The sequence below is a fragment of the Bufo bufo genome, chromosome 2, assembly GCF_905171765.1.
Source record: "Bufo bufo chromosome 2, aBufBuf1.1, whole genome shotgun sequence".
Taxonomy (NCBI): domain Eukaryota; kingdom Metazoa; phylum Chordata; class Amphibia; order Anura; family Bufonidae; genus Bufo; species Bufo bufo.
The window spans coordinates 756,325,276-756,341,906 of record NC_053390.1 but is presented as its reverse complement, the minus strand read 5'-3'; the positions used below and the strand labels follow the sequence as shown (position 1 = coordinate 756,341,906).

General features: G+C 45.3%; 1 protein-coding gene across 2 annotated transcripts in view; it reads left to right on the top strand.

Moving 5' to 3' along the window:
• RBPJ (recombination signal binding protein for immunoglobulin kappa J region) overlaps positions 1-16,631 on the top strand; it is a 79,246-nt gene that overhangs the window by 32,114 nt on the left and 30,501 nt on the right. The window contains exon 1 of one of the 2 annotated variants that reach the window (XM_040420557.1): positions 1,988-2,106. The exons of the other annotated variant lie outside the window; for it this stretch is intronic. Coding sequence (XP_040276491.1) covers positions 2,036-2,106 — 71 coding nt within the window. The 5' untranslated portion in view covers positions 1,988-2,035. Of the gene's footprint in view, positions 1-1,987; positions 2,107-16,631 lie in introns of those variants that run through there. 2 annotated transcript variants of the gene reach the window in all.

The following is a 16,631-nucleotide window of genomic DNA, read 5'->3' as shown; positions in this document are numbered from 1 at the left end:
GAGCCGCAATGTGGGATGTACTTGGCACACTTATTATAATTTATTTCAGGATACTGGCAGATATTATACCTGAACTCTACGCCTGCTCCCTTGCTGGCATAGATTTCAGCTCTGGCTCATGCTCCGCAAATATGAAGAGACGTGCGCCTCGTAATTGTTGCATGTTCCGCCAGTGGGGTAAAGAGCGGTTTACAAAATACCAGTCTTTATTCGGTAGGTAATTTTGCTGCATATAATTTAAAGCATTTTATTTTTAATTGAGAATAATTTGATGTAATTTTTCCATCAATGTATGTAGGCTTCTTTTTTGTTTTGCATGATTGTTTTTTTTTTTAGAATAATTTTGGAGCATACAATTTTTGAGGGAGGAACAAAAATTTACAATTTAGTTTTTGTTTTTTTGTTTGAACTGGGTTAGGCTGCTTTCACACTAGCGGCACGGACCTCCGGCAGGTTATTTTCACGAAGTAAGGATTTTTGTTAGAGCATCGGCACTGTGCATGCGCTAACTCGCGGTGCTGGGCTCCCTTTACAGGGGGGCGGTGCTGGGCTCCCTTTACAGGGGGGCGGTGCATAATAATTATGGGAAAAAAACATTCAATGGGTGACTAATCAGTTTTTTAGGCTCCCAAAAAACAGATCAGTCACCATTGACTTTAGGGCTGCAACGATTAATCAACTTTATTGATAATACTCGATAACGGGATTCGTTGTCGACGAATCCTGTTGTCAAATAATCGGCCGATTCATTGCTATGCAGGCAGTCAGGTGCTATATGCCTGCGGGTGCCGTAAATCCCGCACTGCCGCGGTTAAAAGGGAACCTGTCACCGGGTTTTGTGTATAGAGCTGAGGACATGGGTTGCTAGATGGCCGCTAGCACATCCGCAATACCCAGTCCCCATAGCTCTGTGTGCTTTTATTGTGTGTAAAAAAATAAAATAAAAAATACATATGCAAATTAACCTGAGATGAGTCCTGTCCCTGACTGATCTCACGTACTGGACTCATCTCATGTTCCCTTTAACCGCGGCGGTGCGGGATTTACGGGAGCCGCAGGCATATAGCACCTGACTGCCTGCATAGCAATGAATCGGCCGATTATTTGATAACAGGATTCGTCGACAACGAATCCAGTTATCGAGTATTATCAATAAAGTTGATTAATCATTGCAGCCCTAAAGTCAATGGTGACGGATCTGTTTTTTAGGAGCCTAAAAAACTGATTGGTCACCCATTGACATTGAATGTTTTTTCCATTATTATTATTTTTTTGACTGGAAAAAACTGTCCGTTCACGAAACAGAATGCTGAAGGGATGGAAGACACCCTCATCTCTTTCCATTTAGAATGCATGAGGACTACACGGAAAGGTTTTTCCAGTATTGAGATCCTCTGCATTATCTCTGTACCGGAAAACAACGCAGGTGTGAATGTAGCCTTAGACATAATATAAACTCCCTCAATAAATATAAATATATATTATTTTTTTCCATGGGTTCCTTTGTTGTGGCAGACTCCCCCCTCCCTTTTATTATGCCATCCTTTTGGCTAATTGAGGGTTGTGGTGCGGACCTCCACTTCAGGATGGCATATGTGTGGTGTGTCTACAATCCCTACAGCTCTGTTTGCGTCCCGTCCATAGTCCAGCCTTAGTGGAACACCCGCAGTAATGGACAATACGTATATGTAACCTTTGCTTGCAGTTCTTATATATTGACTGTAATAAATGCGGAAAGGAAGGTTAGATTTGACGTGTACTCGCTGGTTCTATCAAGTGTTTCTCTACATTATTGCTTGCAAAATGAAAACGGATGGTGGCTGTGGAGCGGACTTACACCTGCCCCATGAAGATCCTTTCATCCTCTTAAAAATGAGTAGTCCTTGACCTTTTTACTTTTCATCTCTCGGTCTTGTCTGGGTAGTTGCATTGATTCTCAGTAAAGAGGAAACGCTTCCACTTCAAATATGTGGTTACATCTCGAGCAGCTCTGGTAGAGCTTAACTGCTCTAGTAGTCTTCTCTGACCTCCACTGATGAACTGGCGGGACAGACAACTGGTGACCATGGACTGGAGGCTCCACAGCCTGGTCAGAAATGGTTTCAGGTAAGAGACGGCTATACCAGAATGTTTTTGCCAGTTCATCTTTTAAGTTGTGGTTCACTGTTAGCATTTAGTAGAATATTATAACAGTTTTATATTCTGTTTGCGTCTGGTTTTTATCTAGTGTGTGTCCATATTCTGTAATATGTCTGAAGGCTGCTAGTAATTTTATGCTTTTTGTGTTCTTGGTTTACGGTTTACCAATTAAGAAATTGTACTACTTTTTGTGTTTTGAGGATAGCCTGTGACTGAATCTGTTGGATTTGCCTTGTAAAAGCTGCTGGAAATTTATCAAGACATTAGAACTGAAATAAAAAAAAAAAGTCTGCAACAAATTTGTTTCATGTGATTTAGAACATAGAATTCTGTAGTAATGCTTTTTGGTTATTTTAGATAGATTTATTTTTTTTCTTCCTTTTTTTTGCTCTTTGAACACCGCAAACTGATTCTTAGATGTTTCCACTGCAACCACCTGACCACAGGCATCAGCAGCTGTTTGTAAATGGTGACGATGCAGTTAAGAATTTGGTTTGTCATTTATTACGAATCTGTGGCTACTTTGGCTGGCCCGCTTCTTGGGTTTGGTAAAAATGCTTTTCCGACCCTGGGCAGAGAGGGTGTGAGTGTGTGGACCCCCTTTTGCCTTCAGAACTGCCTTAATTCTATGTGGCATTGATTCAACAAGGTGCTGATAGCATTCTTTAGAAATTTTGGCCCATATTGATAGGATAGCATCTTGCAGTTGATGGAGATTTGAAGGATGCACATCCAGGGCACGAAGCTCCCGTTCCACCACATCCCAAAGATGCTCTATTGGGTTGAGATCTGGTGCCTGTGGGGGCCATTTTAGTACAGTGAACTCATTGTCATGTTCAAGAAACCAATTTGAAATGATTCGAGCTTTGTGACATGGTGCATTATCCTGCTGGAAGTAGCCATCAGAGGATGGATACATGTTCTCATTCTGTTTACGCCAAATTCGGACTCTACCATTTGAATGTCTCAACAGAAATCGAGACTCATCAGACCAGGCAACATTATTCCAGTCTTCAACAGTCCAATTTTGGTGAGCTCATGCAAATTGTAGCCTCTTTTTCCTATTTGTAGTGGAGATGAGTGGTACCCGGTGGGGTCTTCTGCTGTTGTAGCCCATCCGCCTCAAGGTTGTGCGTGTTGTGGCTTCACAAATGCTTTGCTGCATACCTCGGTTGTAACGAGTGGTTATTTCAGTCAACGTTGCTCTTCTATCAGCTTGAATCAGTCGGCCCATTCTCCTCTGACCTCTAGCATCCACAAGGCATTTTTGCCCACAGGACTGCCGCATACTGGATGTTTTTCCCTTTTCACACCATTCTTTGTAAACCCTAGAAATGGTTGTGCGTGAAAATCCCAGTAACTGAGCAGATTGTGAAATACTCAGACCGGCCCGTCTGGCACCAACAACCATACCACGCTCAAAATTGCTTAAATCACCTTTCTTTCCCATTCTGACATTCAGTTTGGAGTTCAGGAGATTGTCTTGACCAGGAGCACACCCCTAAATGCATTGAAGCAACTGCCATGTGATTGGTTGACTAGATAATTGCATTAATGAGAAATAGAACAGGTGTTCCTAATTCTTTAGGTGTGTGTGTGTATGTATATGTGTATGTATGTGTGTGTGTGTGTGTGTGTGTGTGTGTATATATATATATATATATATATATATATATATATATAAATTTTTTTTTTATTATTATTATTATTTTAATATTATTATTATATTATTATTAATTTAATATTATTATTATTATTTTAATATTATTATTTTATTATTATTATTATTTTATTATTTTATTATTTATTATTTTATTATTTATTTATTATTATTATTATTATTATTATTTATATATATTAGATAGAGATTAGAACATCTTTTTATTTCTATGCAACAACTTAAACTATGTAGTGTGACAGATGATGCCAAATGAACGTGACTTCCAGCCAGCTACGGAGAAAGGAAATGACTAAAAAAATACCAAAAATAACCTCTTTTAAAATAAAAAGGAAGCTTTCCAAAATGAGTGTTTTCCCTTGACTTGGCATTTTAGGTTACTATTAGATACGAGCTGAAAGTGATAGTAGTAACTGCAGTAGACGGCGCACACCTTAGCATAGAAACAGCAAAAGCACCATTGATGAATGGCATCTTGGCATAGTATGCCATCACTACTGTGTAGAAAAGTTGCTATGGCACATATTAGGCTACTTTCACACTCTGTAATTTTGGCTTTCCGTTTGTGAGATCCGCTCAGGGCTCTCACAAGCGGTCCAAACCGGATCAGTTTTGCCCTTAATGCATTCTGAATGGATAAGGATCCACTCAGAATGCATCAGTTTGGCTCCGTTCCGCCTCCATTCCGCTGCTTGCAGCGTTTTGGTGTCCGTCTGACGAAACTGAGCCAAACGGATCCGTCCTGACACACAATGTAAGTCAATAGGGACGGATCAGTTTTCACTGACACAATCTGGCACAATAGAAAACTGATCCGTCCTGCATTGACTTTCAATGGTGTTCAAGACGGATCCATCTTGGCTATGTTAAAGATGATACAAACGGATCGGTTTGGAACTGATGCGTTTGTGCAGATCCATGACGGATCCGCACCAAACGCGGGTGTGAAAGTAGCCTTAAAGGGGAATAATTGTAATTTTTGATGTCCTATGGAAGAATGTCAGTGGATGATGGTGTACCTCTGCAGGTTTTCAAGGAGAACCCAAACTAAATTTGGTCAATGAAAATCTAGCTTTCTAAGTCGGCTTGGCTTGAATGGTCCTTTGTTCAGAACTTCAGATAAATATAATAGTCTGAACTCAAGGACTGTGTTGGCCATGGACTATTAACACGGTGACTCTTGTCACCAAAGCATTGTGTGCAGGCAAATTTTTCCTCTCATTCCGGTCTCCTTGATGTATCATGTACGGTTATGTCTTTGACTTGGGTTTCTTCACTTAGCAGCCACATTATGGTGCACATGGCCGTACCGAGCTCCATGGCTTCCGTGCATACGATGTGTGGAGATATTCTCCCTGGAGCATGTCACACCTCGATATAACATCTGAAGCATACAGAGGTACCGATTTTACTAAAGTGCAGGCTTTTGATTAGAGGAGGGAGTTGGGCATGTGACTAATGGGCAGGTGCAGGCTTTCCTCCAGTTACCCCACCTAGAGGTGTGTGCCCCACCTGGACTTGCTTCAGGTCCAAGCCTGTTTGTGTCACCACGGATCTCCCCCCCCCCCCCCCCCCCCCCCATAACAGTGTGCCATCCACAGATTCCCCCGCCCCCAATAAGTGTGCCACCCCCACCCCACAACATATTTTCTTATTTTCCTTCTCTAAAACCTAGGTGCGTCTTAAAGGGTGAAAAATACGGTAACCAATTTCTATTCAGCAAGTAGGTTAAATGTTTCCCCCCAGTCTTTTAAGAGATATGTCCTAAACAGCTTATAGTTTGGGAATCTGTCAGAAAGGGGGAATCCTAGTGATCGAACACCTACTGTTAAGACTTACTGGACATTTAATATGTTATTCCGTGGAAGAATAACCTCATTAAATAAAATAATTTTTTCTTTTCTTTTTCCTGCCACTCATGTTAATACATTTTGAAGGGCCTCATCTGAAGAAGCTGCGGGTTTCTTGATTTGCTCAAAATGAGTTTCCTCTGATGCTGTTCAGTTTGTAATGTAATCTTTGAATGATTTTCCAAAATCCAAGTGTACGTCGAATATATCCTATTCCATGTCCTCTTTTTGGGGGTGATTGCTTGACAATTAAAAAAAAAATAATTAAAAATATATTATGTGGTTCTATGCCAATTCATCCACTTCCACACCACCTGTTGACTAATATAGGTACATTCCTGAAAATCCATACAGAGTTAACAGCTTCATATTAATCATGCACCTGCAGAATCATGGCTGTCATTGACAAGCCCGTCTACCCATAGAGAAGGTAGCACTGTGTACACCGCTTCCTGCTTCGGTCCCCTTGATCACGTGATTGCTGTTGGCCTTGTAAGTACATGAGCTGCAGGATCTTGGCAGACCCAGATCAGCTCCATAGTGATGCTCAACCTCACTCGGCACAGCTTCTAGCCCTGCACCCAGCAACCATAAACCATATATCCCCATATATCAAAATGACCATTACTCAGAGCAGTATAATCTAAAAAATAAAAAAAAAGCACCTTAGTTGTATTTTGTGCTATAAGAAAATGAAAAATATGTGGAAAAACACAATTTTTCCCACCTTTTCTATGAAGTGTTATGACACGCACTATATTTAGTCTTTTAGTATTCTTTTTATGCAGAATGCTCTAGATATGGAGTACTTTCTGGATTTTTTTTATTTTTTTATTTTTTTCTCTCACATGCTTCTCTTGAATAAGATCAGGGAAAAAGGGGGGGGGGGGTGTACCATCAAACATGCTTGTAAAAAGCTTCATTAAAAAAAGACACATGTGAAGCCTTGAGGTATGTTCTCAGATGGTAAATATGCTGCAGATGTTCTGTCCATCTTTTGTTGGTGGAAATTCAACAGATTAACAATCTCATCCACCCGCTGTAGAAAAATCCTGTGTGACATACCGTTACAAAGGCCACTACCGGATTTTTCAGACTATAAGATGCACCTAGGATTTGGAGGAGGAAAATAATAAAAATATTTAAAGGGAACCTGTCACCGGGATTTTGTATATAGAGCTGAGGACATGGGTTGCTAGATGGCCGCTAGCACATCCACAATACCCAGTCCCCATAGCTCTGTGTGCTTTTATTGTGTAAAAAAAAAGATTTGATACATATGCAAATGAACCTGAGATGAGTCCTGTCCCCGACTCATCTAACGTACAGGACTCATCTCAGGTTAATTTACATATGTATCAAATCTTTTTTTTTACATAATATAAGCACACAGAGCTATGGGGACTGGGTATTGCGGATGTGCTAGCGGCCATCTAGCAACCCATGTCCTCAGCTCTATACGCAAAATCCCGGTGACAGGTTCCCTTTAAGAGCAGACCCCCTCTCTTCATCAAACCTCAAAATCAGACCCCCAAGCCCCATCAGCCTCAGATTAGACACCCCCCCCCCCCCAACCTCCATCAGACTTGGATCAGCTCCCCATCAAACCCGCCAGCATCAAAGGCTCAGATTGGACCCCCATAAGACCTCAAATCAGACATAAAAAAAAAAAAGTAAACTTGCCTTGCTTGCTCCGGGCTGAACTGCAGATCCAGGACTCGCTGTTTGTCGCACGGCTTCTTCCGGTCCATGATGCACTGTGATCTGACGTCGCACAGCATAAGGTCATAGTGTGTGTACAGCGGGACCCGGAAGAAGACCGCTTCCATCATGGAGTCGGTTATTAGCTTTTAGACTTTTCCCTTCTTGTATAAGCGGTGGCTTTAGTAGTGGATTTCCTGATGTGGCTGTAATGTTCGATGGTGATATTGATGGAGGCAAAAAACCTGGTCACCGAGGCTGATGGTTCCCTACCCCATTCCTCGTCTGTGTGGTCCATTAGTTTAGTTACGTCTGATAACTTTTTAAGGCTGGGTTCACATCCCGTTTTCCCCATCCTTTAACGTATCCAAAAATCGTATTCGTTAAACGGATGCCTCAGACTGATGCCGTTCACCATAGAGTTCCATTGTAAAAAAAAAAAAAGTGTATGTGTGTGTATATATATTTTTTAAACTTTCTGAAATATAACAATATTACAATTGCTCATTCATTGTGCTGGAGCAGACACTGGAGGCAGCGTGTTATAGAGCAGGAGGAGCTGAGCAGATTGATGGATAGTTTTGTGGGTAAAGATTCATTCAAGTCTCTTGTCCATTTTGCAGACACAAAAACGTAGACTAATTTGCAACCCCGAAGGTCCGAGGGCAGAACGTGGGTCAGTGTTTTTAAAAAAATAATTTTAACATAAATTTTCAGTGAAAAACTGAACACGCACAGTTGTTGTCTGTGTGCCATCCATGGCCTCCTTTGCAGGCTTGATTCATTTTTCCATCACATTATACACTGCTCGTATCCAGGGGTTATGAATCCAGCCAGCAAAGGAATTAACATGGACAATCCCAATACATTAGCATAGCTCCCAACTTTCAAAATGAATGAAGAGGGGCATGATTTTTTTCTGCACTAGGCCACGCCTCTAACTCCGCCCTTAACATAATTATACACCTAATCCCAACTAGTCCCCTAAATGCCCCCACATAATAGTTATTCCCCCTTTATGCCACCGCACAGTATTTATTCCCACCTTGTGCCTCCTTTGCAGATGATGCCAAGATATGTGCCACCTCATGGAATTATGCCTAGCTGTGCCCCCAGTAATATGCCCAGTTATGTGCCCCCTCACAGAAAGTAAAAAATAAACTCCACATACTCGCCTTGTTCTTAGCAGCAGCAGGACATCATCTGCTCTGGTCTGTGGAGGAGGAGGAGCCGGGGTAACTGCTGGCCGCCCCCCGGACAGACAAGAGGTGGGGGGAGGAATGATGGAGTAGGGAGCCGATGCCGGCTCTCTGCTTCATCATTACAGGCAACTGTCTTTGCATCCTATGGAAGCAGGGACAGCTGCCAGAAAGTGGGACATACCTCCCCTCGTACCGGGACAGTGTGAAAGCCACTGCAATCCGGGACTGTCCCGCCAGAACCGGGATGGTTGGGAGGTATGCATTAGTACGGGCCTTGTCTTAACTTTCTCTACATGTTAAATGCCATTTGCTGAAGTGTGAGAACCCCTTTTAGAGGGTCGTGCTACATACCTAGAGGGGCATTTACTATCAGAAATACTCCTATTGCAGCGCAACTTTGTGAAACTGATGCGGACCCGTTCATTTCAATGGTACCACAAAAGATGCCGACAGCACACCGCGTTCTGTTCATATCTGTACTTCCCTTCCGCAATTGCGGCCGAGAATAGGAGATGCTCTATCATAGGGCTGGCCGTGTGCATTCCGCAAAAAGGGGAATGCACGCGGCCGGTATCTTTGTTTTGCATACATATGGTCGTGTGAATGGGCCCTTTAAGGGAAGGATTTTGGTCACTGATTAGCACCGCCCACTTGACTTCTAAGAATAAAAGCAGAGATTAGAATAAAATTTAATTTGGGCCTCATGCACACAAACGTATTTTCTTTCCGTTTCCGTTCCGTTTTCTTTTGCAGACCGTATACGGAACCATTCATTTCAATGGGTCTGAAAAAACCCCATAAGTTACTGTGTGCATTCTGTTTCTGTATGTCCGCAAAAAAATAGAACATGTCCTATTGTCTGCTTTACGGACAAGGATAGTACTGTTCTATTAGGAGCCAGCTGTTCCGTTCTGCAAAATACGGAATGCACACAGATGTCATCCGTATTTTTTGCGGATCCGTTTTTTGCAGACTGCAAAATACATAGTCGTGTGCATGAGGCCTTATACAGATTTTTTTTTTTTTTTTATTCTCTATAAAATTGGCGGTCTGCTCGGCTCCTCCTGTAACCATATGTAAGTGAACTCCTCGACTTCGCCCTTGGCACTTTTAAAAAAGAAAATCCACTTTTCCATTGGCAGCTCTTAATGTGTAGAGTTGAAATAAAGGCAGTACGGTACTTTTAATTTACATGATATGGCTGACCGGTATATGTAGGATTTTTTTTTTTTTTTTTTTTTTAAATCATTTGTTCTTGACGTGCTCTGCAAAGCTTTGTTCTCAAAATGCTAAAAAATGATAATAGCTTTGTGGTCTTTGAGTTCTTCTTTGCTTTATACATGGTTGGGTGTTTGGGACGTTGTAGGTTAACCAGAAGCAGACCAAAAATCTTTTTCTGATGAGACGCAGTAGTTCCTTGTTTGCAGAGCGGTCGCCTGTCTCTAGTCAGTTACTGAAAAGTCTTGGGGTGCATTCACACGACCGTAAGTGTTTTTTGCGGTCCGCAAATTGCGGAAACTGGCTGTGTGCATTCCGCATTTTGCGGACGCACATGGCCGGCGCTATATAGAGAATGCCTATAGGACACGTGGACAAGAATAGGACATGCTCTATATTTTTTGCGCATTTCTCTATTTCAAGGGGCCACAAAAAAAAAGTTGATCGTTGCTCGTTTGAATGGGGCGGAATGATCACTACCACAGTCGTTCCTCCTATGTTCAGTTCTATTGATTATCAGCAGCACTGATTACACAGGGGGATGTGCTGACGATTATCGTACAACTTTCATCCTGATAAATTTGCAAATCAGCCGACGAACGAATGATGGCTCATTTATCGGCTGATCAACAACACGGTTATACAGGCCAGATATCAGGCGGGAGCGTTCCTATAAACACGTGTTCCAATATCGTGCAGGGTAATAGGGGCTTAAAGGGATTTCCCGTTAGAAAATATTATTTAACAAGTTCTTGCAGCATGGCCCCTGAAACAGAAGATTTATACTTGCCTGCTGCCCCTCTGTTTATATCCAGCTGGCCATGGACATGGTCACATGCACCGCTCCAGCCAATGACTGGCTTCAGTGGTGACCTCCTGCTTGTGAAGCCTTTTATTGGCTGGAGCGGTGTATATGACCATGTCCATAGCCAGCCGGGTGTAAACTGGGGTCTGAATGGAGAAGGAAAGTATGAATCTTCTGTTTTGGGGATCATGCTGCAGAAACGTGTTAACATTTTTCTAAAAGTTTTTTTTTTTTTTTTTACCGGAAAACCTCTCAAGTGGTGACCTGTCCTTCCATCCTGCCTCCTATTCATAAATGAGTGCTTTTTTTGGACCGCGCTCGCTGCTTTTTACCGCCTCCTGCCCCCAGTTACAGGCGCCCTGCAAAAAGCAGTAAGCGCTTTCCCTTACTACCAGGGAAAGCGCTTATGGGTTAACCCTTTAATGACCAGGCATGTCGTAATTTTATTCAGGCCGCCTCTCGGCATGTTTACCGTGCTGCCGCTGGAACTCCGGCCCACCCCCATTATAGATAATGGGGCCGGAGCGGTAGTCCGGGGGCACGCGTGCACTAGCGGCAGCACGCATCCGACAGGCTGTTCACCCGCCGGAACAGCCTGCTGCAGTTCCTTGCTGCTAGTGTGAAACTAGCCTGAAAAGGGTTTATTTCTATATTATTTTTATTTTTTTATTATTCTGGTGACCTATCAGTTATCAGTATTTTATCGTGGGGGTCTGCTGTTTGAGAAGGCATTGGCGTTCCTGTGAGCACCGCGGCCTTCTCTCCGCTCACAAAGCACGGAGCCGTACAGCCCCAGTCACTGAGCTGCCCCTAGGCCGTGTGACTGTGAACATGTTACTGGCCTAGGAAAAGCACCGCGAAGGCCATGGAGCTCTGCTGCATTCTCAAACAGCTGATCGACGGGGGTCCCCACGATCAGATACTGATGAACTATCTTGAGGATAGGTCATCAGTAAAAAAAAAAAAAAAAAATCACCTAGGAAAACCTTTTTAAAAGAATTCCCTCCTGTGTGTTCATATTCCCTTCCCGAGCATGGGATAAATGGGGGAAATGTTTGCTAGCCTTTAGCTTGGAGGTGCGGACTGTGCTATGGAGGTATAAGTTTTAGTTTGTGATTGACTTGGTTTAATACGGTCCCTTTCACCTTCTGTAATCTACAATCCAGCCAACCAGCAGTTCCTACAGAGCCTTTGACTCGTAGTCTCCACAAGGTACAGAACACTATGGTAGCCATGCTGGTTAGGACCTCATACACACAACCGTGGGGCCACTGTCCCCATGTTGTGGACCGCAAACCACGGGCATCAGCATCATGGTGACTGCAACGGGTCTGCAATGCACAAGATGCAGCGAAAGATAGGACATACCCTTTCTTTTGCTGTGCAGAGGCACTGACACTGAAACACACGGAAACCCTTAGGCCCAGTTCACACGAGCAAGTTTTCCGCGCGGGTGCAATGCGTGGCGTGAACTCGTAGCACCCGCACTGAATCCTGACCCATTCATTTCAATGGGTCTGTGTACATGAGTTTTTTTTTTATTTAGTTATTTTTATTTTTACACATCAGTTCTGCGTTGCGTGAAAAACGCAGCATGTTCTATATTCTGTGTTTTCACACGCAGCCCTGGCCCCATAGAAGTGAATTGGGCCATGTGAAAATCGCATTCGCAAGCAAGTGCGGATGCGATGTGTTTTTCACGGATGGTTGGTAAGAGATGTTGTTTGTAATTCTTCAATTTTTTATCACGCGTGTGAAAAACTCATCAATTGCATTGCACCCGCGCGATTAAAACGGATCGCAATCGCAGACAAAACTGACTGAACTTGCTTGCAAAATTGCACATTTTTAACTGAACGCATCCGGACCTAATCCATATCGCTCGTCTGCAAGGGGCCTTAGTTACTGCTTTTGTCATTAGCACCTTACCGCCATCCAGACACCATCCGCTCTCCTAATTGTCTGACTCGTGGCACGTTTGTCACTCTTTAGGCTTGCGATTCCCAACTTTCTCATAAAAATGTCTGATCCCTTAAAGCAGCGGTTCTCAACCTAGGGGTCGCGACCCCTTTGGGGGGCGATCGGCCCTTTCCGGGGGGTCGCCGGTGTTAGTTTTGCGATCCAATGGTATATTCTAACCCCCAGGCGTTCCCATGGTGACAGGGACGCTTGCCTGGGGGTTAGAATATACAGGGCCACGATGCTCACAGCAGTATATTTATAAACTAATCAGTAACTACTTTAACTTTAATCATTGCTCATTGCTGAGCTCTTTACTTGGATTATAATTTATTTGGATATGGGATATCTTACTTTGTCTTAGCTCCGGTAATAGCAGGGAGGGAGGAGCAGGCGCGTGACGTCAGTGAGTGAGCGCCGCCCTCCCGCACTGCCTGCTATTACCGGAGCTAAGACAAAGTAAGATATCCCATATCCAAATAAATTATAATCCAAGTAAAGAGCTCAGCAATGAGAAATGATTAAAGTTAAAGTAGTTACTGATTAGTTTAGAAATATACTGCTGTGAGCATCGGGGAGGGAGATCTGTGGATGGCAGTGCCATCCACAGATCCGCATACAGTGCCATCCACAGATCCGCATACAGTGCCATCCACAGATCCGCATACAGTGCCATCCACAGATCCGCATACAGTGCCATCCACAGATCCGCATACAGTGCCATCCACAGATCCGCATACAGTGCCATCCACAGATCCGCATACAGTGCCATCCACAGATCCGCATACAGTGCCATCCACAGATCCGCATACAGTGCCATCCACAGATCCGCATACAGTGCCATCCACAGATCCGCATACAGTGCCATCCACAGATCCGCATACAGTGCCATCCACAGATCCGCATACAGTGCCATCCACAGATCCGCATACAGTGCCATCCACAGATCCGCATACAGTGCCATCCACAGATCCGCATACAGTGCCATCCACAGATCCGCATACAGTGCCATCCACAGATCCGCATACAGTGCCATCCACAGATCCGCATACAGTGCCATCCACAGATCCGCATACAGTGCCATCCACAGATCCGCATACAGTGCCATCCACAGATCCGCATACAGTGCCATCCACAGATCCGCATACAGTGCCATCCACAGATCCGCATACAGTGCCATCCACAGATCCGCATACAGTGCCATCCACAGATCCGCATACAGTGCCATCCACAGATCCGCATACAGTGCCATCCACAGATCCGCATACAGTGCCATCCACAGATCCGCATACAGTGCCATCCACAGATCCGCATACAGTGCCATCCACAGATCCGCATACAGTGCCATCCACAGATCCGCATACAGTGCCATCCACAGATCCGCATACAGTGCCATCCACAGATCCGCATACAGTGCCATCCACAGATCCGCATACAGTGCCATCCACAGATCCGCATACAGTGCCATCCACAGATCCGCATACAGTGCCATCCACAGATCCGCATACAGTGCCATCCACAGATCCGCATACAGTGCCATCCACAGATCCGCATACAGTGCCATCCACAGATCCGCATACAGTGCCATCCACAGATCCGCATACAGTGCCATCCACAGATCCGCATACAGTGCCATCCACAGATCCGCATACAGTGCCATCCACAGATCCGCATACAGTGCCATCCACAGATCCGCATACAGTGCCATCCACAGATCCGCATACAGTGCCATCCACAGATCCGCATACAGTGCCATCCACAGATCCGCATACAGTGCCATCCACAGATCCGCATACAGTGCCATCCACAGATCCGCATACAGTGCCATCCACAGATCCGCATACAGTGCCATCCACAGATCCGCATACAGTGCCATCCACAGATCCGCATACAGTGCCATCCACAGATCCGCATACAGTGCCATCCACAGATCCGCATACAGTGCCATCCACAGATCCGCATACAGTGCCATCCACAGATCCGCATACAGTGCCATCCACAGATCCGCATACAGTGCCATCCACAGATCCGCATACAGTGCCATCCACAGATCCGCATACAGTGCCATCCACAGATCCGCATACAGTGCCATCCACAGATCCGCATACAGTGCCATCCACAGATCCGCATACAGTGCCATCCACAGATCCGCATACAGTGCCATCCACAGATCCGCATACAGTGCCATCCACAGATCCGCATACAGTGCCATCCACAGATCCGCATACAGTGCCATCCACAGATCCGCATACAGTGCCATCCACAGATCCGCATACAGTGCCATCCACAGATCCGCATACAGTGCCATCCACAGATCCGCATACAGTGCCATCCACAGATCCGCATACAGTGCCATCCACAGATCCGCATACAGTGCCATCCACAGATCCGCATACAGTGCCATCCACAGATCCGCATACAGTGCCATCCACAGATCCGCATACAGTGCCATCCACAGATCCGCATACAGTGCCATCCACAGATCCGCATACAGTGCCATCCACAGATCCGCATACAGTGCCATCCACAGATCCGCATACAGTGCCATCCACAGATCCGCATACAGTGCCATCCACAGATCCGCATACAGTGCCATCCACAGATCCGCATACAGTGCCATCCACAGATCCGCATACAGTGCCATCCACAGATCCGCATACAGTGCCATCCACAGATCCGCATACAGTGCCATCCACAGATCCGCATACAGTGCCATCCACAGATCCGCATACAGTGCCATCCACAGATCCGCATACAGTGCCATCCACAGATCCGCATACAGTGCCATCCACAGATCCGCATACAGTGCCATCCACAGATCCGCATACAGTGCCATCCACAGATCCCCCCCTAAACAGTGCCATCCACAGATCCCCCCCTAAACAGTGCCATCCACAGATCCCCCCCTAAACAGTGCCATCCACAGATCCCCCCCTAAACAGTGCCATCCACAGATCCCCCCCTAAACAGTGCCATCCACAGATCCCCCCCTAAACAGTGCCATCCACAGATCCCCCCCTAAACAGTGCCATCCACAGATCCCCCCCTAAACAGTGCCATCCACAGATCCCCCCCTAAACAGTGCCATCCACAGATCCCCCCTAAACAGTGCCATCCACAGATCCCCCCCCTAAACAGTGCCATCCACAGATCCCCCCCCTAAACAGTGCCATCCACAGATCCCCCCCCTAAACAGTGCCATCCACAGATCCCCCCCCTAAACAGTGCCATCCACAGACCCCCCCCCTAAACAGTGCCATCCACAGATCCCCCCCCTAAACAGTGCCATCCACAGATCCCCCCCTAAACAGTGCCATCCACAGATCCCCCCCCTAAACAGTGCCATCCACAGATCCCCCCCCCTAAACAGTGCCATCCACAGATCCCCCCCCTAAACAGTGCCATCCACAGATCCCCCCCCTAAACAGTGCCATCCACAGATCTCCCCCCTAAACAGTGCCATCCACAGATCCCCCCCCCCCCCTCCCCTAAACAGTGCCATGATGGATGGCACTGTTTAGGGGAGGGGGATCTGTGGATGGCACTGTTTAGGGGAGGGGGATCTGTGGATGGCACTGTTTAGGGGAGGGGGATCTGTGGATGGCACTGTTTAGGGGAGCGGGATCTGTGGATGTCTTTGTGATTAATTACTCTGCTTTAATTATGTTCAATTTGTAGCAATAAAAATACATTCTGCATATCAGATATTTACATTACAATTCATAACGGTAGCAAAATTAGTTATGACGTAGCAAGGAAAAAAATGTAATGGTTGGGGGTCACCACAACATGAGGAACTGTATTAAGGGGTCACGGCTTTAGAAAGGTTGAGAACCACTTCCTTAAAGGGTGATTCCAAGATTTTAATACTGATTGCCCATCTTTAGGATAGGCCACCAGTACCTGATTAGGGGTCCGACACCCGGGACCCCCGTTGATCAGCTGTTTACGAGCCGTCCACTGTGCAGTTACTGCATCGCTGCTGCCATTGAAGTGAATTAGAGCGGTACCAGCTCTGTACACAACGGATGGACCTGTGAGGAGCCGGAGCTACTTGGACACAGCTGATCGATGGGGTG